Genomic DNA, 23,855 nt, shown 5'->3' with positions numbered 1-23,855 from the left:
TCTCTGTGCACTCTGTTTCTTATTTTTGCATGAAGATTGTAAAATACTCTTTGCCTGTGTTCTATAATTAGGTTGCAGATACAAGTAAACTCTAAGCCACAATTTTAGAAATGGAGGCAGGTGTCTAAGAGGTGAGCATAATTGTGCACAAACAGAACATCAGTTTGTGGACTGTCTGGTTATGGTTCATTTCTGGCAAACATATATACAGCTTATGGATGCAAATCACTTATGGGTGCAAATCTGTATTTTAAAATTTAGAAAGAAAATTCTGCCTGACAACACAAAAAATTTTAGTCGTCTACCAAACTCAACACAACATTAATTTCCCAATTGCTGGGAAAAAGTATGATTAACTTTGTTTCTGGATGCAAATCTCCTGTGCAAGATTTGATAAGCCAATAGATGATGTTATTTTACAGCTACAGGTATCTCACCGGTCATAATCCATAACAGCTATCGACAAGTTAATTTGGTCAATGTTTTCTGGAGGGACGTCAAAGACTATGGCTTCATTGTAAACAGGATTAAGGGTATTCCTCTTGGTGGAAGTCTTTCTTTTCTTTAGTCGCCTTCCTTCACACATTAAAGAAACCTTCACATAGGGATCTGTGTGAATCATAAGAACAGTGTTGATTTTCTTTTGTTGTATTTAAGCAAAGATAAATGGAAAGTGAAGGGAGCAACTTTCTTGTATGCCCATACCTGCTTGCAGAACTAGTCAGCTGGACCTGACTGGAGTTTGAGCTTCTCTATTACTATGGAATGCCTGGGAGGTATTGGAGCTTTGAGAGCTTTACCTGATTGACTGCTTATAATGAACAATTTAGGTTCAAGAAGCTCTTTGTCGTGTACTGACTTCTCAAAGGGCATTAAAATGTCCACTGAAGCATGTTATACCTCACTGGTTTATACAACAGCCTGTGTATAGCCTATTTATAACAGTCTAATTACTTGTATAGATTTGTAGGGCAGACAGAAGATGACAATATTTTGCACAGTGGGATTTACTGATATATGGTTATATATAATTTGAAGTGTAGCAGTTAGTGGTTCTACTTCTCAAGAGATAATTATTTTTAAAATCCTGAATGTAGTAAAAAAGCTATTTCTGTGTAGCTCCTTTCTGTGAGGTCTGCAACTCCCTGCTAGTAATTCAAAGCCGTCTCTGAAGTCTTATTTAAATTAGTTTATCATTTTCATCATCAAATTTTGAAAGGGTTGCTGCTGAAAGGAGCCTGGGTTGCCCACTGTTTTGTCCATATACAGCAGAATTGGCTCAGTGGCTTTTGGAGACTATCAGAGAGGGTCAGCCTGCCTCTGTGCCATAGCTCTAACAGTCTGCTGTACAAAAAAAATTCCTTGTGCATTGAACACAGTTTGACCAACTTGTGCCGTTCTGAATCACAGCAACTTTAGATAAAATAATCTCACAGTCTTTTTAAGAACAAATTATTTTAAACTGTTGATTGCAACTGAGCAAACCAAAATATACTGTTTATTTCTGAGAAATTCAAGTAACTCAAGAGCCTGCAGTATAAGAACTCTCTTCTCAAAAATAATTTTGGGATTAAAAGTGTTGAATTATGTGTCTCAGGAGAGAAATGGGACAGAAATACACATTGAGCATTAAATGAATTCCTACCTGATGCTCCTGTGATATCCATTGCCTTTAAATTTCTTGCCTTTATTATTGTAATTGTTAGTCTACCAGCTGTTGGAAGGTAGCAGAGTGAAAACATCAGGTCACCAAGATCCACATTATCCTGTTCCAAGGAAAGAGAGATAACGTGAAGCAGTAACAACAACTTTCCTTACCCATACCAGGAGCTAAAAAGATACCTTTGGGGATCTATAGTTATGCAAGCAAAAGCTGAATCCTCATTCTGAAACATTGAAAACTAGGTGTCTATCTGCAGAAAACATTGAAGTTGCTCCACTTGTTACTGGACACCAAAGTTCTCTATGTAAACAGGGTTGTAGTTTTTAGCACTCAGAGATGAAACACGTGTAAGCGATGAGGTACTTCATGGAGTACCTTCTTTCTCTTTTAAGTTTGGTAGCGGTTTGCATGTATCACAAGCTCCAATAGATCTCTCTGCCTTTCCTCCCAATGCACAGAAAGATACCCATAGAGAGGTTCACAAAAAACCTCACTGGTTGCACAAGGTAATGTATCCAGCTCTCCAGCTTGCAGAAACTCAGGTGTGAGAGGGAGAGGTGTGAAGTTACTATGGTAGTGGGGCAGTCTCCACCAGAAGTAGAGTAAGGACGTTACTTCCTGTGCCTTGTGCAGACAAGCTCCCTTAAGTAAGCTTGTCCACCTGTTTCATCTGATAGAATGATTTACAACCCTTTCCTGTGTCAGTTGCATCAGAAAAGGTTTCAGAAAAGTAGTAGAAAATGAGCAAACTGTTTGTAGGTACAAATCATCTGCTTTTTTTAGTAAAAAAACCCCAAACCCACCACCACCAAAAACAAACAAACAAACAAAAAAAAAGGCAGAAAGAAACATAGTGAATAAAGGATTGTGTGAATGTTGTCTTGGAGGGGATTTCTAGAAGTCACTTGATCCAACACCTTGCTCAAGAGACACATCTTTGCTTCAGTTCTCAGCTTATGCAAGGAAAAGAATCATCATGTACATTCATTCAGAAATATGTCCTTTCCTTGTACCGTTATGGGAGAGAGATGCTATCGAAGAAAAACAGCGGCTATTATGGGCCCTTTGCCCATAATAACTAGCTTTTAACCCTGACTTGACTTCATCAGCTATTGTCTTTTTCATTCTAAAGATTGATGTTTTAGGATAGCTGAAAAGCTAATAGGGACTGTGACAATGTCAATAGAGCTGATATGACTCACCCTATTAAGTGTCTCTTGGTGGCTCATACTTGGAAGCAGACCTGCTGCAACAAACTGTTAGTGACTCACTCTGACAGAGGATTAAAGTGTTGTTTGAGAAGGTGAGATCCTATAGGCTAAAGTGATGTCAGCACATCCAGGAGCAATTTCTCTTGGCTAACAACAGCACTTAACACTACAGGAGGAATAAGTGATCTCTGAATTTTTTCCAGTGGTCATCTGGAGCTTGATACCTAAAACCTGCAGAACAGGAAGTAAAGATTTCCCTTATCCTTCCCATTGTGAGGAAGAACAACTTCATCAGTGTACTTCCCCAGCTCTGAGGTGCTGAGGTACTTAGCTGTGGAATTCTCTCTTTTGCTGCAGCTCTGAGTACAGCAGAATTTCATAGCCATTACAAGAAATTACTGAGTGAAACCACCTTTTGGCAATTTGGGGGATTTGTCACTCTGGCAGATTTTGTTTCAAAGATTATATTTCATGAACTGGTTAAAAACTTTTAGGAGAAGATAGCATTGTTGAATCACTTCAGGTTTTCCCTGACCACAAAGAAGGCTGTCAGATACCTGTTGCTTTAACTGTGTGTCTTGCTGTTGTTTAATATCATCAACCACAGCCAAGTCATTCTGTATTCAATTCCAGTACTCTACATGGTGACTAGACAATTGATCATGTGAGTACTGTAAATGTTTTACTACCAGACTTGAACATGTTGAATGAACATTTAAAAATCTCTCATCATTTCTTAGCAAGAAGTTAATAAGTAAGTAAGAATTACTATACCATTGTTTTAGATACACATTTCAAGAAAACATGTTAACTCCCTGCATAAATGAACTTGTTAGGAAAGAAGAGATCATGTATTGAATGCAATATTAGGATTTATGCCATAATGTACTTACCCACAATCTTTTCCTTATGTTTGAAAACTAATCCCCACCTATACAATGTCCCTGATGACTGCAGGGGGGTTGGACAAGATGACCTTTGAGGGACCCTTCCAACCTCATGTAATCTGTGAATCTGTATACTTTAGCAAATGCTATGTTAATGCTTTTCCTGAAATTGCACTGGGCATTATCCAGGAAAAAGCATTGTTAAATTGGAAATAGAGCATGTGATTTTTCAATCATTTCCAGTTCTACAAGTTGTAGGTGTTGTGGCAATGGATCACAGATAACTGTGTGACTCAGGTTATTCATAAGCAAATGATAGCAAGTCATCCAACCACAGCAGCCTGAGAATGTATGAAAGGAGAGCGTGCAGGCAGCACCAGGAAAGAGACATACTTTTTGGCATGCAAATCCTTCTCTCAGTCTTTAAAAGAAGCTCTGTCTTTTCCTGCTTTTAGTTTGATTTGTAGGTAATCATCAGTTACAGCACCTTTTACAAGTAACTGTAATGCTGGTTATTTGTAAGTGAGACTTTTTTTTTGTTTTGTAAAGATGGATCTTCTAACAGAGTGAGTTTTTCCCAGTGCCCTGGATATTCAGCCTGCTTACTCCTATTTTCTATAATCAAAAAAGCAACATTTTAATTTCTTCCAAACATTGTAAATTGTACCATTGGGAGTTCAAGGTCCAACTTTACAAGGGAATAGTTTTCAAAGAGTACCACAAACCATGACTGTACCACAGAGTTTGCATGTTTGTGTTCATCTGTCTGGGTAACTGCAGTGGAACAAGAAACATCCTTGGACTAGAGATCAGTGGTATCACAGGCATGACCATTATATCCATCAAACCCAGACCCTTACTATAAATTCTCTTTCTTAACAGAACCAAAGCCTATGGAACACAGCACAGAGAGGATTATTGCACATCTTCACTAGTTTAAAATCACTGACCCACATGGTCTAAGCCATGGTTTGTCATTAAAGGTGTTAAAGAAACAGCTTTAAGGAACAGAATTAACAAGCACAGAGGGTAGGATCTTCTGCAAGGATTATGCTTCCTTTTGAAATGAATACTTATGTGTTACTATGTATGCTTGACAAAATGTGGTGATATAAATATTACACTGCCAGAGACATTCTGAAATTCCTACTTAGGAAAAGATTTCATAATATTGTAGGTTATCAAGTCATGCATTTTGTACATTCCAAATTTATGTCTAAGTGTGGTAGCAATACCATACTGCGCGTGTGACAGCGCAACCAGGACAGCCCTAATTCTGGACTTCCTCCTTGTTCCATTTCTGGTGGAAATACTTGGTATATCACAGAAATAATATTACTTGAATCATTTTGAGTGGCTTCTACCTAAAGGTTAATAGTTCTTCCTTTTCCCAGAAAACATTTCTGATTCCCCTCTAATAGAATTAACACAAAATGAATATATCTTTTAAAATGCTGAATTCTAATAGTAACATTAATACCTTGTTTCTCCATAGTCACATAGTATATATAGAATTAAAAATTGTTAATTTAATTATCCTACAGGATAAATCACTCCCTAGCACTGTATCTGCAGCTCCATGCTGGTGTTTAGGTCAGTATAACTCAGCATGTTAAACAGGGAGATGTGTCATCTTAAAGAGAGCTGCCACAATGCGCCCTTAAGTTGATTCACCTTTGATTCCTTGGTAGCTGCCTTAAGCTCAGGCTGGATCAAACCTTCCCAGTGAAACCCTGCAAGATACCTGGTAGTTAGGGGGTTTCTGACAAATGGAGATATTTGGCTCTTACAAATATCTTTGGATGCAGAGAACTGGCACAAAATCATGCAAAACAGGCAGCAAGGGATGGAAGGAAAGAATACAAATAATAGGTTACAACTGCTGCTTTTGCCTCTGGTCTAGGAGATCTGCGGTCCCTGAATTAGGCAGTCATAAGTTCTGTGCCCATTTCTCCAGAAACTTGTGTTTTGTATTTTGGGAACAGACAAGCTGTGATAGGCCTGCTATCACACAGTGCCTGTGCCACTCTAATTAAAGCATATGTCTCAATTATACCAGGTTCCTCTGTTCCTCTTCTATAAAAAGACAGACACTACTTTTTTTACTTTTCTAGTATGTTGCAAAAATAATGCTAATTATGGATTGTGAAGTGCTCAGATGCATTGCTATGCATCTCATCAACTTAACTTATTGGGAGCACTTGTAGGCAGTGATGCCTTTCCTTACTTCTTTTAAAGTTGCTAACTGTTGAAAAAGGTTTTCAGGGTGCTGGTGATTTTATACATTCTTATTCCTATGTCAGAGCAGTAGAGCTCTGTCAATAGTAACTTTGCATAGTACCTCCTCTAGTAGTTATACATGTCTCTGCAAAGGTCACCTGTAAGCAGAAAAATAGTAGATGTTTCATGAAATGAGATGGTATCATTTGAGCTTCTGAAGCATGGACAGGATTGTTTATCAGTATTTAATTAAATTCCCTCTCTTCCCCTCCCTGCCCCCCAGCTGAGGAGTATTAGTTTTATTTAAAATAAAATAAAAATCTTTCTAGTTATTTCATAATCTTTCCTGGAAATAATTGAATTGTATTTCTGTAATAAATATACAAGGCATATTTTACTGTAAATCATTCTAATATTTGATAGTGTGAGGTTTTTAATTTTGCAGGGGTTCATTTTAGAAATTGACTGCTAAGATGACAATAATTTAAGTATACTAGGTATATGTGTTATGCCTAAATAAACTAAAAATACTTTTGAGAAGTGTTACCTGCTTTCTGGGGCATACATTTATTACATTGTTCATCTGTACTGAGAAGTTTGGATTCAGACTTGAGTAAGCATAAGATACTGATTCAGTTCAAGTACATGTCCAGGACACAAATACTATACTAAACAAATCCGAGACTCTAATCTGTTTGGGAATGATAGTAAATGTAAAGTATATAACATGATTAATTCCTCACATTAGCTCTACATTTTTTATTGTTTCATCACAGAAAAAATTTGAGTTCTGTGAGAAATGTATTTTGAGAAAAACTCTTTTGAAATGTTTGATTCCAACTGAATTTGCAGCTGACTAGAAAAGTACCAGCCTCTTCCTCATTATGCATTTCAAGAGGAACAGAGAAGATATAACTGGAAAATTATAATTTCCTGACATGTCACATCAAAGAAAGCAACTCTAGTAAAGCAGATATTTATTAATGCCTCAATCAGACTTTATCTATAGAGATATGATTAAGTAAAGTTCATGGAAAATGGAAATGGCCTATCTGTTACAATTATTCTTAATACATCAGTGTCAGGCTATATTTCATGTTTTAAGTTCATTCGCAAACTATTATTTTCTCAGTGTGATTCCATTTGCATTTCATTCTCTTTATTTCATTTACTCATGATTTTCTTAAACAATAAAAGTAAATAAGTAAAAAAGATTTTAGGGGTAACTTTGTGAAAATTAGACTGATTTCACTTACACTAAAAAACCAAACCTGATGCTTGGTTTCACTGAAGTGAAGGAATCTAGGAAAGCTGAAATGCTTGCCTGTCATTCACTCTGGAGTGTAATCAGGTAAAGAATCTATCCAAAAAACCCTCACAGGGAAGAAAGGAAACACTTAAACCAGCCAGCCAACAGGTGTTGCACAGTCTAATTAAAAAATAAAATAAAATAAAATAATCCTTTGATAGCTAAGTTCAACTTCAGCTTAGCTGTTGAATTAAGTATGTAGCTTGATTTTTCACCATTAGGATTTACGTTAGTAAAGCAAAGATGATACCACAACAGAGTTTCTATTACTTTTTCCCCTGAGGTACTATGGGACACTTTATAGTCAGACAGATGTCTTATCTGATAGATCAGTTCTGAGTAAAATTTTGTGCTGTACTTTGTAGAGACTGAAAGGCTCCTGAAGGCTGGATTGTGGAAAGCTGTTATGATTATCAGTTTAGGGAGTTTATGTTCTTGTTTTAACTTACCTCATAGTTTTGCCCAGCACCAAAAATAAAGCATCCAGCAAATACAATATCCTCTGCCTCCACTTCAGAGCCTGAAGGTCTTTTAATATGGTGTGGGTTTTTTTACTCTCCTGTTTCTATCACCCTTGTGTCATGACTGCTTTTCTATAAGGCAGATCACAGCAGTCCACATAAGAGGATTCTCCAGACACAACTTTGTGCTGTGCCAGTCAGTCAAGTATCTTAGCAGATGGGTAGCTAGAATTGTGTATTTCAGAACAAATCCAGATACTGTCTTTGAGAAGAACATATAGGTAACTTTCTCTTGCCACAATGTCTTGAGCAAGACAAGGAACGAGGCCCTTTCCTGTAGGCAGCCAATGCACTTACCTCTAGAGCCCAACATCTCCAATGTCATAATTTATATCCTATAAATAGGACGGCAGTGATTAAGTGAAACTGCCTTTCCAATTGGTTAGCTGCGCAGTGTCCTTCGTTATCTAAGTACATTTACAGAATGTTTGTTCTTACTGAGTCCTTCAAGACTTTATTGATAACTTCTTCTGTAATAAGATCCTTACTTTATAAAAGCTTCCATTCAGTGAAGATAAATTTCATGCTACTTGTTTTTAAACTTAAATGCTTAAGTCCTATAGATTTTACTGGCTTTAAATCCTTTACATAAATTTTCAATTCCCAAAAACTAAAGTGCTCAGCTGACTCTGGGCCTAAGAGTGAATCTAGTGAATTATCCTGTAGCTGTTGAGATAGAGATATCATCTTCATTTGTTCCAAACAGAAATAATGAACTGGAGAGGCAGTCTGAATTGAGCTAATGAAAATTAGTAGAGACATGATTGGAAAAGGTACAGTGCTTGTCCTGTTTGCGTGTGTGAGGCAATGTCAGAAACTGGTCTCACAGGAAAAGCAGAAATGAGGCACTCTGAAAATTAAACTTTTTTATAAAGTTAATATAAGTAATTTTTAACTTCCTCATCAGTTAATAAGAGGAGGAAAGTAAGTGCAGAGTTGTTTCTGAAGGCTTCATAGATAGCATTGTTGGTCAGAGAAAGAAATTAATGAAAGTTTTCAGTTTCTTTTTGTAAGTTAAACTGTACCTCTGAAACTATCTTGTTTTGAATTGTTACTGCTTTTTGCAGTTCCATGACTTGCTGCTTTCTAAAAGCTACAAAGTTCACTGTAGATTTAATAATACAAAAAGGGCTGCCCTGACTTCTTTTCCACGCATCATCATAAACTGCCTTTTATAAAACAATTTGATTGTTACTGGGAGGCACCAGGGGGTGTATGTAGGGCAGGGAACACTTTGAGTTAGAAAAAATAATAGCACCTTCCTGATCTAATATTTGAAAATGAAAGTGTCATAACCTGTAAGACATGAGTTTATAAGTGAGGTGGACAGATTTGCTCCTCCTTTTCATCCAGTATATCTCGCTTCAGTGTAGCACACCTTGCCAGTGTTTACAGGTTACTGCCTTTGGTATTGTGCTTCAAAAGTCTTTTGAAAGAGAAGTCTTTTGAGGGTGGGTTTGATTTCACAATGCTAAGGCTTTAAAAGAGACTACTTCAGCGCAGAGCTGACTGAAACCTTTCCCTCTGCAAAGGAGACAATGGTGCTTTAGAAATGTTGACGTGCTTGGGAACAGCAATGAAATATAAATTGTTCTATGGAGGAATAGATGTTTGCAGGGCAACTGTTTTCTCAAAAGGAAATGTAAGGGAGAGCTTCAGCTGGGAAACATAAGAGTTTTGATGTTCAGTGAAGATGGCAAAAATGGAAGGCTGAGTAGGTCAGGCAGGCAGAGGGCAGTTTCACAAAAAATAATCTAAAGGTGAAATTGGGGAAAATGGGTGGTAGTTTCCCAAAGTGAGGACTAAAGTTTTGATGAATGTCCATCAGTATCTGTCATGTCAAAGTCAGCAATTTTTCAGCAGGCTGTAGCTGATTTGGATCAGACCTCTTTTTTTTTGGGGGGGGGGTGGGGGTGGTGGTGTGTGAAATACTGAGATTGAAAAAAAACCCCAAACCACTAAAGAAAACTAGAGGTTAATGGCATTGTAGGGCACAGTATCTGACCACAGAAGCTAATCTGGGTGGGTCAGCCTTGCTGACTTAAAAGAATACTCTTGATGAGCATCATGCAGATGGAAAAAAATGAGAAAATGAACCCTCATGGTTTCAAGGCTAAATGCTAGCTTGTTGTAAGAAGGGAAGGATAAATTACGTGTTAAGTGTTCACTATCTCTAGGCAAATGTGAGCTTGAAGAAAATTTCATTCTAATACATAAAATTATTTCTACCATGAATTATTTGCCAGTTATCTCTTACTTCCATTTTGACACATGTAGAAAGTGATGTTTAATTATGTCAATATCCCACTACTAATAAAAATCTCAAATATATCCAAGAAAAATTGCAAGGGAGTACGCTTGTTTTAAAAATATGTTAACTGATCAAAATATTTTAATCCAAAAAGTCTGGCTTATTAATATTTTTTTCCAACTGTGATAAAATAAAAATGTCAATTTAGACTAAATCTATATGCAAATGAATGGATTGACCTTTCACTCTACCTTGAGTTACAATAGCTGCCTGTGAACTTACAGCACCACTAAAATATCAGAAGATACTCGATGTTCTAACCCCACTGAATTATCTGTTCCTGCACAGGGACTGAAAGTAATCAGCATGTCAGAACACAAGGGCATTAACAAGTCTTACTGGCCCTGACTATCCCTCAGGACTTCCTTTCACCCTGCCCACAGACTAGGTTCCCATTTCAGCACAGACCAGGGCTGTTGCTCCCTGCACTAGTGATACCATTGGATACTACTCAGCTCCCCACAGATCTGACCTGCCTGGCCACAGGCCCTGTGGACCAGAGCCCATCCACGGGGTCAGGTCCTGGCCAGGCTGGGCCCATCCCCAGGGAGCTGTCTGATGCCACCCTACCCTGTTTGCCTGATGGGGAGATGGGATGGGACTTGGCTGGCAAGGTCCTGTCCAGCAGCAGGAGGATACCCCATTGCTCCTGGCATTCCAGCCTTCGGAGAAGTCAGTCTCTGTGTCCTGCTGACATAGTCTTAATTAATATTAAAAGTCTTACAGACTGACAATTCTGTATTAAAAAAGCTACTACAGACATGCTGCTGAAATGAGATATTAAAGCCCTACTGACAGTTCCTCACCTTTCCTTAGCACTGAATGTCATTCTCAGGGTAGGCACTTTGTGTTGTGTAAAGCAGATGTCTTTTATATCATGCATTCTGATCACATTATTCTGAAAAGGAGAATAATTGTCTGGGTAGTGCTGAAAAAAGGTGGAGAGTCCCAACATCTGGGAAAAAAAAGATATTCTTTTCAGTCTGCATGAGCACTTAAGAGTGTTTTTTTGATGTATTAATTTATACTTGTATTAGCTATTCTGTACTGACTTCCTTGCTACTCAGGCTTAGCATAGCTTGTGAGCAAAATGGGTAATAAAGAAAGGCCATTTTTATAAATCTGAATCTGCTCTTAGTCTAATTAAAATTCTGCTCTATGATTTTGTTTTAGAAGTTGATATGAAAAAGAGAATGGCCAAATAATATATTGAAATATAATGAGAAATAGAAAGCTAATGTCAAACTCTATGTTGAGAATGACAACAAAATTAGTGATCAGAAGACATCATTCCAGAAGCATGAAATAGAAGACTGCTTCCATCCTTCATTTCTCAACCATGCCACAAACAAAACTCACATTTCCATCAGGAGAGAAGCTGGAGTTCTGGTGTTTGGGGGTTTTTTTTGGGTTGTTTGTGAAACACAGGGGAGAAGGTAGGCTCTTCTGCTTCCTCCCAGAGATGCTACTGACAGTTTGGTGACAGACTGCTATGCAGCATTGCTGACTGTGTAAGATGCCAGTGTGCCTGTTGGTATCCAGCTTGTAGGGCAAACCTCCCTGACTCGCTTCCTGAATCAAGGCCACAGAATATGTAGTGATGTAGCAGCAAGGGGTTACTTTTACCACTTAGGCAATGCCAGGAACATTTCAGTGTTTCTGACTATCTTGATTGCTGCTGTGCTCAAAAGGTCATATAAATACAGGTATTCTCTTCAGAGACAGTTCTGGACTATCGCCATTAGAACACTTAGGCTTAGGCTATGTATATCTGGTGAAGAAGAATTTATGCTATTGTTGTGCTTCATTCACCTACCTTGCAAGTAAATAAAATATTTCAATCTTGAAGCTGCTAGGCTGGTTACAAATCCAGTACTACACCTACTTAGGGGCTGTAAAGGAAAAACAGCTTTAAAAAAAAATGAAAACTGAGAAAGGTGGAGGGAAAGAAGAAGGCATATATACATTTTAGAAAGTGCAGTCTCTGAAATTAAGTGCACCAACCATGTATTTACAGGGTGAGAACAGGAAGATGTGATTGTGTAGAGTGTGATGACAGTTCTTTTTTTGTAATACTTCGTCAGGTATGCTCGTGCATCCCTATTATATTTAGATGCATACTGCAGGCAGTTTTAGGATCACTTCAGTGAGCATGTTTTCCCTCTTAAAAGAATGCACAGAGGGTAGTATAAGATGTGAGATAATGAGAGCACTAAATATAGAATTGCTTTGGTACCTAAAGTCCAAAAGGCAGTCAGTAGAACTTCCTTCTCTTAGAAGACTTTTAACTTGTTTTACATGCTACAGGTGAAATGTACCTCAGGAGGAACTTTATTTTTCTGTGGCTTGTTTTGGTCTCTTCCTCATGGCATCATGTGCATTTGTGTGAGGTGAGTCCAGTGAGCTGCCCAGAGTTTTGCCTACACAAAAGTTATGTTTATAGCAGGTGCTATTAAGTATATATTAGCCTCTGGTAGGAAAAAAATATCGCATTTTTTGAAAGTCTGAGAGTGACTTACTAAAGAGTATCTCACAGTCACTTAGATGCCTTCTCACATTTTCAGTCTCATTGCTTTTAATTAGAATAACTTGATGTGTTTGAAATGCAAAGTTGTGAGTTGACTTGTCCTAAATGCTGAGTTCATTTTAAAACTCTTCATTATTTTGAGAATGATCAATGATTTGGGCTACTCAACTTGACACCTTAAAAAGACATGGCTTCAATTTTTTTTGGAAGTATGATTTCACAAGAATTTAGTGTGGTTAATCTCTGACCTTTCTGACTCGTAACTTCCAGAGCAAGACTGTCTGAAAAGAAGGTCAGTATCTTTTTCATGTGTGCTGCTTTAGTAATGAGAGGTTTCCTAAGAAAATGGATTTTGAGGAGAACAACAACTGGCTGGAGAGAGGTGAATAGAGTCAGCATCTATGGCTACGTGTACTGGTTAGATAGGATGAAAAGCTTGTTTTATCCTGTTTTATAATAAAAGCTTTGTTTTGAACCAAGTTTTTCTCCCAGTTTTCCCAAGAATGCTGACACTCTTCTGAGTAAAGTGACAAATTTAGAAAGGAGCTGGCAAATGAGAAACACTGCTGAGCTACTGAAAGGAATGGGTCAGGGGTGCTCACTGAAGAAACTTTGAGGGAACATAATCTGTGCTGTTTTCATTCTATTAGAACTGCTGCAGCCAGTCAAAAGCTGAAGATGTAGATGTAGAATCAAGGTAATTTCTCATGGAGAGATTTCTGTCCACCTTCTCCAGAGCCAAATTTGGTAACTCACTTGTATTTTAGCCAGCAAGTTTTAGGGGAGGGGGAAGAAGAGTAGATTCCTATCTTTGTTGAGAAATTCAATGTCATGCATTTATTTTGTAGAGAGAAATTTTTAAAAAAAGGCAAATTGGCTTTTTTTGCTCTTCCAGTGAATTTTCTGATGCACTTCTCATTTGTTTGCATTATTTCATGTGGCTTTTTGTTCCTTCTACATGATACTATACTATAGCAAGAGAATGTGGATGAAATCTGAGATTCAGCTGGAATTCTCTTCCTGACCTTCCAGTAGAGTCAGGATATCATACCAAGTACAACTGATTTCTGCCTGCATAAAACCTTGTGGTCCCAACAGTGGTCCAAACAAGTCTCTTGCTAGATTAGCATTTACTGCAAGATTCTGTGCTCCATGGAACACAGACATTGAAAGGTTTTCATTATTTTAAAGTGATTATTTTTTCTGATAATCATAACTCTTTAGGGGGCTTAAAACCAAAGTCTACTGTTTTCTTCCTATCTTTTTTTTTTACACACTTTTGTTTTCCTGTGCTGCATACGTATTTATTTCATGTTGGGGTTGTTCAGAAGAGTTACCATAATGTAGATCAGACGGTTGATTAAACCCCAGCATGCTTTAAAAAAGAAAACGCGTAAAGACTTTGATGAATTTGGGAAACAAATACACAAATACACAAGTATGGGGAATTTTTCTTTTGCTCTTGTAAACTTTCGCAGTGGTTGGGCAGCGGTTTCTATGAGAATAGAAAATATTGCATTAGATATTGCTGATCTCCTGCTAACTGCTCCTTTAAAAAGAATATTACTTCGGGAAGTCAAAGAGGGAATGTTAAGTAGGAGGAGTGGTGGATTTCAGCCACTTGCAGTGTGCCTGTTAGTAATTGGTTGCTTGGCAAGCAAGGTTAGGTTTTCTAATGTTATGATAAACTGCTATTTTTAAGATGCCAGATTTGGCCCAAGAATCTGAGTGGAGAATTTTATCCCGATAGTTCATATAATCAACTGTGAAAACCTCTGGCTGTCAGTTTTTTCTGCTTCCCTGCCCATCACAAGCCAGATGCCATCACTAGTCAGAAATCTTCTTCCAGATGGTGTATGTAGCTTTAATTTTGAGTTCATCTGATTATAGGAGTAGTGAATGATTAAGAATTTCTAAGGATAAGCTGTAGCTTCTGAGTTCTGTTTTCTTGAGTAAATAGAGCAAGGTGTTTAATCAAGCAATGAAGTGTCAGAAACATGTAAAGTGTCATGATACCACAGACATTGCTAATGCAGTCTTGTCATTTGAGCCTGTCATTTCACCAAAGTACATGGTGTGAAACACTCATTATAATTCTCTTCTCGGCAGACATAGGAAGGCTCAGACACTGCAAATGACTGTATGCTTCATTTATCCCTGTAAATACTTCCAGTGATTTCAGTGAGGCTAACTACAGAAGTTACCACATCTATAATTCTGGAATTTGAATGTGCACTGCAAATTGCCTTCCAGCATTCGCAAGGATGGGTGCAGAATTTGGAGGTTTGCATGTGTTTGTCATTTAATCCTAGCCAGAAAAGGGCAAAGTGATGCTGCAGTGGCCTGTTGGACTTTTCCAGGAAATGCTACACACATAATTCTTTCCAAAAGTCTATGTATGAGGAGAAATTAAATAAAATAGTGATGTAAAATTAAGATGTCTGTTATAAAAGATGGTGAAGTAAGGACTTGATGGGAAAGCTTTTAGTCAAGTTCTTGGTTTTGCCATCATTTCTTTAGCTTCACACTCAGAAAAATAGCTCAGTTACCATTGAAGAGTGATGCCTTTCTGTCCCTCTTCCCTCAGATAATGTCTGCCAAGTAATCTATTTTTACAAAGTGAATGAATGGAACAGCATAGATATGTGTCTTCCTGTGATTTTCTAAGTAAGGTTCTTTACAGAGAACTGCCCCTCTTGGAAGTGGCCCTCATGATCTGAAAGGCTGGGAACTGAAGAAAGAAAAGCTACCACATACATCTCTGAGGCCTCCCAGGGACAAATGGGGCCTCAATAATAGCTGGAATTATACTTGTTGACCATACAACCAAATCTTATCAAAACTTATTGTGTGTCTTTTTAAATGTCTACTCTCATTCACACCAGTTCAGTTGTTTTGTCTTTTATTTCTTTCAAATGACATGATTAACTTCTAAAAGTCTCCTAGACTTTCTTCTATAGCTAGAAAAGCTATAGATACACGTATAGGACACATTGTTCTCCCAAGATGTCCTTTTCTACCAATGGGCTCAAATTGCAGCTACAGCTTTTAATGTTTTCCCCTAACAAAAGGTAGTAAGGAGGTCTGAAGAAAGCCCTCATCTGATTACTTAGCAAAGGGTATACCTGTGTCTTAATTCCAGCAAGCCCTGTGATTTAGCCTGTAAGCACAAAAGCTGTGCTCCAAAGGACTACGGTTATGACCCAGTAATTCCTTGCTTCTGCACTGGTGACATTCAGTGCTCTGTAACAGAACTCTGGAAAGGTCCTGGAATCCTGAATGTTGAAAGTGCAACACAGATTACATCCTCTTTTGATAGTCTGAAAAGGGACAGACAAATCTTTTGATAGGAAGTCTGTCAACAGTGTTGCTTTCTTTTCTGCCTGTGTCACAGGTGTACTAGAAAAGATGAAGTCAGGATTGTACTCTGGCAAGCATGGATTTTAGGCAGTGAAAGAATGCCGGCCTGTCAGGTATAGTGTGCAGAAGTGCTTCCCAAGTAGCTATAGTACTCCCTACACAAATGTCCATTATGTCTTGGTAGAAGTTTGAGGAAGGTTGAATACCTAAGTAAAATACACAAGAACAAAAAAGGGTCCACTTAATGCTTAAATTTAAGGCCATGGGAAAATAACATGACAACTGAATAAACAGCCTGCACCCAGAGGAAAGCTGTAAAACTCTCAAATACCCTGTTTGGTGGAGAAAAATGCCTGATGGCTGTGATATCTTGTGGGGATTAAAGACTAAAAATGGTTTGAGGCTCTTCACATAAGCACAGTATGTTCAGAGGGAAGAATACTTTCAAGTTTGGCTACAAATATTGAAACTAAATTTAGAGTAGGATTTTTCAGAAATGTTGAAGAATCAATAAACTATTGAAGTGCTTTCTTTGACCTCTGCTAGAAAAAAAGACCAAGTAAGCATTCCCCAAACTATTCAGTAATTAAATGTGTGTTTGAAGTGCCTGGCTAGCCTAGCCCTGCCTGGCTAAATACATGTTTAAATTGAGGGTTATATAACCCTGTAACAAAAAGGTGATGGCACACTCTAATCTTGAATTATATGCAGAATGGTTACAGCCAAGCTCACCTTAATGCAGCTGTTTTAGCCTAAATGAGTGCTCTTTGCTCATCTTGTAGAATTTTCTCCTGTGATTTGAAAATATTAGAGCAATTTTTTCTGTGTTTGTGGCTCCCACTAACAATTTTGGATGATATAACTGAAGGACAGGCTTGGGTGACTAGGATCACATTTTGGCTTTGCTTTATGTGTATGCTACTGTGAGCTGTTTCACTGAAGGTTATCTCCCAGAACCTTGTTTAGAGTGAGATTTCTGGACGTAAAAAAGAATTGGCAGATAAGATGGGGAAAAAAGGAGAAGGTGGATGTGTAGAACAGGAATAGTTACAGACTATTCCATTAATCTAGAAGAACAGGAATTTAGGACTGGGTCTAACCTTTGTTAGTGGCTAATATGCAGAGGAAAATGTTCTTCACACTGTTGCTATTCTAGGGCTGTGGCACCAGGGAAACATGTATTACACAAAGACAAAAAACAGAGCTCAAGAATACACAGCCTTGATGAGCTGGGGAGCAACCAGTATAGAAACTAGGATTTTAATTTCCAAAGGAATTTTGAGTTATTTCCATTTTGAAGCAGAACATCACTCACTTGACTTGAAAGATTTTACTTTGATAAAATCCAAGATGTTCTGTCCCTATTTCAACTTTCAAAATATTTTAAAATATTGCACTGGAAGATCATTCCAAATGAAAAATGAAAAATGAAAACATCTTATTCTGAAATGTCTCTCTTCTCAAGATACTGACTTCATTTTTTTTTTTTTTTTTCTTTTACATTCTCTAACTGAAACTATCCTGATCCTGCTACATGGCTTAGGGTTTTGTTGTCTGCTTTAGTTTTGACTTTGTTTCATTTGTTTGTACGTATGGCTTTTGTAAATATCCAGACTGAGAAAGCTCACTTGGAATCTCTGATGGCTATACTCCTGGGTTCTGTAAACTTCAAATGGTACATACACACACATACACAATTCTCTGAATTATCATTTAAATGTTAGCTGAGGGCTTCAGTGATATTACAAGATTCATCTTGTTTTTCAAAATGCCTGTGGAGCTACAAGGCTGTTAGATAATCATTTGCATGAACAGTCACCATTATTTTTAGAGCTGGGCTTGGAGGGCTGTACCACTAACTTGGGATCACCCTAGATGCATCTCACACTCTTTCACTTCAAGGCATTTGACTTTTTCACTTCAGACCCTTCACAAGTTTTATTGAATATTATTCTCAGGTACCTAGTTTCTCCAAACAGAATTAGGTACCTCCTGTCTTTAAGTTTTCTGAAAACACAGATAATTTTATCTCTATCCTATCTAGTTGTACATACCTGTAGCTGTCCCTTGTTTAGTCTTGTTGAGTGCTGTCTCACAATCACTTAAACTTACGTACTTTCTGATAAATCTTCCCTGACAAAGTAATTGGCAAAGTCATTAGATTAAAAAAGAAAACACAAAAAGACAAAAAGAAAAGCCCAGTTTTGAAAATGAACCCATTTAAATATGTGGCTGTTAAAAAACTTTACAACCATAGGAAAAACACCAGCTGCAGCTGCTCTCAACAGTACAATCACTGCTATACTTCTGCTGAAGCTGAAGCTTAATTAATTTGCTTTACATCTTTCCTGTGATGATCCCTAGAAATCTGAAGGATTAAAGATCAATGACTTTTCAGCATTTTTTTGGCTATGAAATGATTCATTGAACATGGACTTTTATTTTTTCTATACATTTTATTAAGTAACAATAGTCAGAAAACATCATGAAACCTTTGTGACTTAGATGAAATCCACTGATGTGCTTCTTCAAAGGCAATTATGCTTTCTGTATTTTTTGGGTTTCATTGTTGGGCTTTGGTGTGGGTTTTTTTTTTCAGTTGGTTGGTTTGGTTTTTTGTTGATGTCATTTTTTTTTAAAAATAAATCTAAAATCTAAGTGAGGTGGATCTTGCCTCTTGTGTTTACTTCCTTAATTTGTCTAGCTGTGAAATAATTGTTGATCCCTCAGCTTTTGGTATGCTTTAATATGGGCAAGACACACGGGTTTGCCACTCCGTCTCTTCTAGACAGTTGCATTTGCACATCAATTAAATAGGTTTATTTCCACATTTGTCTCCCTGGTGCCAAAGCCTCCTCATTTTCAACAAATCAGGTTAATACTGCAGTTGTGTTCTATATTATGATTAAAAAGCAACTAGTGCTTCCCGTGTTCTGCTATAGTCCTATAAAGTAGATATGGCACTTAATACTAATGGTTTGGCTTTGTATTCATATTCAGAGCCAGAGATTCAGTTTGTTTCTCTTCCTTCTCAAACTGTTTACTCAAATTTTTTTTATTAACCATTGCACATATTTTAAATGCTTTTCTGAAACTTTGCTCAATGTTTTTCTAAACCCAGCCATTTGCTAGAACAGGAATTTTAGAAATACTAGCTAAAACATCTTGACAAGCTAAACATTTTTTAAAAGCAGAGTAGGTGGACTTAGTTGACTTCCTGCCAGCTACAGTGTCTGTGCACTGTCGAAGAAGATAAGCAGTGCTACATAGAGTGGATTGAAGCTGGTGCCAGAAATCTGCAGATTCTGAACCTGGTCTCATTTCTGCAATTAAGCAGTGTCATGTCTTGAACAAGTCACATCCTTTTTTTCTGAGTCTGTTCCACTGCCCACGATTTAGGGACAGCATGTGCCTACGTCTTTCAAAGAAGGAAATTAATTTTTCTCAGGTAAGGAATTCCTAAGGATTATGGGCTGCACCTGTGCATGTGCATGTACATTAAATTGCTCACGGCCTCTTAGCAGCAATGGTCCTGATCAATACAACTTTTGAGGTAGTTCTTTCAGTTTGAGGACAAAATAGTTTTGAACTCCAGAAAGGATAGGTTTGGTCAGGTTCAAAATTTTGGGCTTTTGTTACACTTTTCATAGAAAACAAACTGAAATAATGTGTTCATTTGTTGTCTCTCTTCCACACTTGCTGTGGTTGGCATCTCTGAAATGGGGAACCTGAATCTTCCTTCTGGTGATGTTACGATTCCAGTTGCATCTCAGTTACACAACCCAATTGCCTAAAAGTACAAATTCTCGAATCTTTCTTTGTCAAAACACTAGCATGGGTACCAACATGCAAATTAAATTCTTCTTCTTTTTTTCTTTTACAAAATACAATTTTATTCCCTGCTTCTGTGCAAATCAGCATTATCTGACATACTGTTGTGTTCTTGCCCACTACATATACCCCAAAAGAGCTTGAAGATTCTTAAAAACATATGCAATCAATTTTTTGGCTTTACAATCTCGAGCATATGCTGGCTCTTTCTGGATGCCAGAGTACACAACTTGAAATACAGGTTATGGTTTTTTTATAGTTTTGAAGAATTCCTAACTATCTTCTGGATTTTCAACAAACCTTGTACATTCTCTAAGTCTGTGATATGCTACTACTCAAATTTTGTATGTATGACCTGGGTGTTTTTTTTTCAGTAATCCCTTCTCTCTCTCAGGAATATATTTCTTCTGCATTTTTACTCTTTTTTTGTAGCCTGATATATTATTGTTTAACTTTGTGGACTGGATGTCGGATTCTTCAAAATCACTGCAAGTCTTGTTGTAAATATCCTTTGAGAATAGAATGTTATAGAAGCATTCATAAAACCAGGTTGGTCTGGAATGTTCAACCTCAGGGTGAGATGAGATGAGAGAAAGGTGCCAGAAGGATGTTCTAAATAAGATTTATTTATTTTTTGAAATGTATATCTAAGCTTAGACACTCCGAAAAAGAACAGTGTTTATAATAACATGCCAAGACTTCAAGTATAACCATATCTGACATCTGAAAGGATAGCATCAGTGTCAACAGCTATATGCATTGTGAGACCAAAGTCATGAACTTGTCTTCTAAAATGTGTTGTCATTTTGGAAAATGTTGGCCCATTACCTTGATTATCCTCCTGCTCTAAGTTAGAAACCACTTTTAAACACTACTCTTACCTAGAAAAATACTTGCTTAGTGAGAGACAAAGGCCAAACATTTTGAAAATGCAAACAGATTGTACAAACATGATCTAGATATCCAGTTCACAGAAATCTTCCTCTGTGCCCTACAGCTGCCTAGTGATCTTTAACAAGCAATTTGTGAGGAAGTTTTTCCCTTCTGGATGCACAGGGAGTTATGCAAGTGGGTACCTAACATATTCTGAAAAAGAAGGTTCTTCTTTATAAGTGACTACCTGAGAGCTTCCTGGCCTTCATAGATACCTATTTTATGACAGAACCATGTGATTTTTGCCTGATCACATTTGAGTTTCAAGATGACAACCATGGCAATTTTAACAACTCTTTTGTCTTTGAACATGCCAGAAGCCTATGAACATGAATAAAATTTAAAACTGACTATGTTTAAGAGGCTACTAATCAACTACTGAAACCCATCCTAAAAATACAGAGCTGCTGCCAGAAACCAGTGTAATCTGTCTGATAGATACACAAAAAGCTTATCTAGTCTATTTCATGTTCATCTAAAGTTGATGCACTTAATTATTTCTTCCATTAAACAGTCCACTGATGATTTTTTCTGGTTGGAAAAAGTATTAGTGTTCCAGGAGAGAGACTTTATGCTCAGAGGAACTCAGCTTAGAGGAACAATCATTTTCGTATTGCAGCCTTGTGTTTGGAGGCAGGCAGCTTCTGAACATGTTGAAAATTTTTATGCTGACATGCATCTGTGTTGTGAAATAATTTCAAACTTTGGGATAGTAGCAGATGTTATAGTCCAAACTGCTAGGTTTGGATAAAAACAATCTTTCAGTGTTATTAGAAAACAGAAGAAAGCACATGGCATAATAGGTCAATTTAATGGCATTGTTTGCAGTAAAGCTGACATTTCAGACATAATCTGCAGTGCTCAAGAAGTAGGCCATTTTGCTGGGCAGAGAAAGATTTGATACATTCTTTTATATTACTGTGTCAAATTGGATTAGAACATAATAAAATGGAGAATGTCAAATAAAGGCCTTTGGGATTGCTGGTTATGCAGTGTAATAAGCTGCACAAGGAATTAAAATGAAGGTACTCTTCAGAAGTATGACAAACTTGTCATATGGAGTTGTGTAGACCTTCCCATTTTCTAGTCCATTTCCTTGATTTATCCCTCCTGTGTTTCTGTGTTGATCTATATTGAGTGAATTTCCTTCAGTAAGTCTGGCCAGCATTTATCTGTTTTGTAATTATTATTATTTGAAATAAGAAGACATTCAATGATAGAAGGCTTGAAAACTTGCTACAATGGATACAGTGTCTTTTTGCAACCATAAACTATGCAGTGGTGCTCAAAATGCTGAAGTTTATTTCAGAGCTTCACTAATGCTGCCTGCTGGCCTGGTTTGGAGGGCAGACACAAGAGCAGTCACTTTGGCACCTTCAGCAAGTAGCCGTAGGATTCAGCTTCTACTGTCAGCCTGTGAGGTATCCATGCTACATAGACATGAAAATGTGCTGAAACTTGGTTTCTTAAATAATGCTTGGAGGGATGTCTTGTCATTTTATGGATTAAGTCCTAACCTTTGAAATTTTGGAAATGTTAATTAGTAAGCTGAGTACTTACTCCACGCTTTCATTTATCTGATACTTTTATCTTAGAAGTCACATTAGCCAAAACTGGATGCTGTCTCTGATATACTATGAGTCAGTGTTAGCTGAAAACCCAGTGACAACTCTGGAATGGCAGGTCATGTGTTCTGTTTGGATTAAGAGGATTACGCTTCACACAGGAATTAATATTAGTAGAAATTAATATATGACTTGTGTTTAGGTCCTGAATTTAACTTCGGTGATTACAGAAAATCCAAATACAAACTATATGCTGCATTGCTTCTGAAATTTGGACATGGAAGTGATTAAAAATACCACGGTCAGTCATTTGCCTAAGTTAAAGCACAAAGATAGGTGTAATAGATACCAAAGTAACTCCACTATGCATGTGCATGCAACTTCCAGTTGATTTTAAAACTGAAAAGTTGATCTTGGGACACTTAATGCTGTATGAAGGCAAACTGTCACTTTGATTGACTGCCATCTCTGTCAGATTCTTACTTTTCCCTTGTGGTTGAACAGCAGCAATTTTTGATAGAAAAACCAAGTTCCTCCTAACTCTGATGCTGGGTATCCATGCCCCTGCCTGTACCTTGAGTGAGCAAACTGCTTGTGCTGCTGCCATTTCATTGAAGTGTGGGAAAAGATTGTGCAGCAGGTACACGTCATGTTCCACATACAAATACGTAACACTAAGAACACTGAGAAGTCGCTTTCAAACAAGGGCAATGTCAATGTTCAAAACCAAATTCAAATAGAATAGAATAGAATAAACCAGGTTGGAAGAGACCTTCAAGATCATCGTGTCCAACCTATCATCCAACACTACCCAATCAACTAAACCATGGAACCAAGCATCCTGTCAAGCCTCGCCCTGAACGCCCCCAGCGACGGCGACTCCACCACCTCCTCAGGCAGCCCATTCCAGTGGGCAATCACTCTCTCTGTGTAAAACTTCCTCTTAACCTCCAGCCTAAACCTCCCCTGATGCAGCCTGAGACTGTGCCCTCTTGTTCTGGTACTGGATTTAATCAATTTGGTCTGTAACATGAGCATGCTACCAGATCACACAGTTATATGGTGAGGGTCTGAATTCAGGGAATTATTTGTCTCAGAAAACCTTTACTTCTTATGGCTTCTTACTCAGCTAAGCATATACTTAAACCCTTTCTGAACAAATTTACACTTTGATCTTGATGTTTGGCTGCTTTGAATCTAAAAGGTACATGCCATTTGAGGACAGTCATCGCAAGTGAAGTATTTACTGACTCTTGGCACTAGTATCTTCACCTCTGCGGATCCCTGCAATGTATCATTCTCATTGAAGGTCTGTCCTCCACTGGATGTTCGTAATTAATTTCTAATAGCATTACAAGGAGGTTGTCTCATGCTTTGAAAAGAAAGCTTTCTTTTCCAAAAGTAATTTCTCTGGTTTTGTACCTAATCATGAATTGGATTCCTGCACAGAATTTGGTATGTGAAACTTTGGGATAACAGAAATCTAGACTATAAGTTTCCCATCTTGCTTTGCAACA

General features: G+C 37.6%; 1 protein-coding gene across 3 annotated transcripts in view; it reads right to left on the bottom strand.

Annotated features, from left to right (window-relative positions):
* SYT9 (synaptotagmin 9) overlaps window positions 1-23,855 on the bottom strand; it is a 64,542-nt gene that overhangs the window by 5,772 nt on the left and 34,915 nt on the right. For all 3 annotated transcript variants that reach the window (XM_054171859.1, XM_054171860.1, XM_054171861.1), the window contains exons 4-5: window positions 1,646-1,766; window positions 438-609 (exon numbers count right to left, since the gene is read on the bottom strand). In XM_054171859.1, coding sequence (XP_054027834.1) covers window positions 438-609; window positions 1,646-1,766 — 293 coding nt within the window. The remainder of the gene's footprint in view (window positions 1-437; window positions 610-1,645; window positions 1,767-23,855) is intronic.

The sequence above is a fragment of the Dryobates pubescens genome, chromosome 22, assembly GCF_014839835.1.
Source record: "Dryobates pubescens isolate bDryPub1 chromosome 22, bDryPub1.pri, whole genome shotgun sequence".
NCBI classification, from domain to species: domain Eukaryota; kingdom Metazoa; phylum Chordata; class Aves; order Piciformes; family Picidae; genus Dryobates; species Dryobates pubescens.
This window is presented reverse-complemented; position numbering and strand designations above follow the sequence as displayed.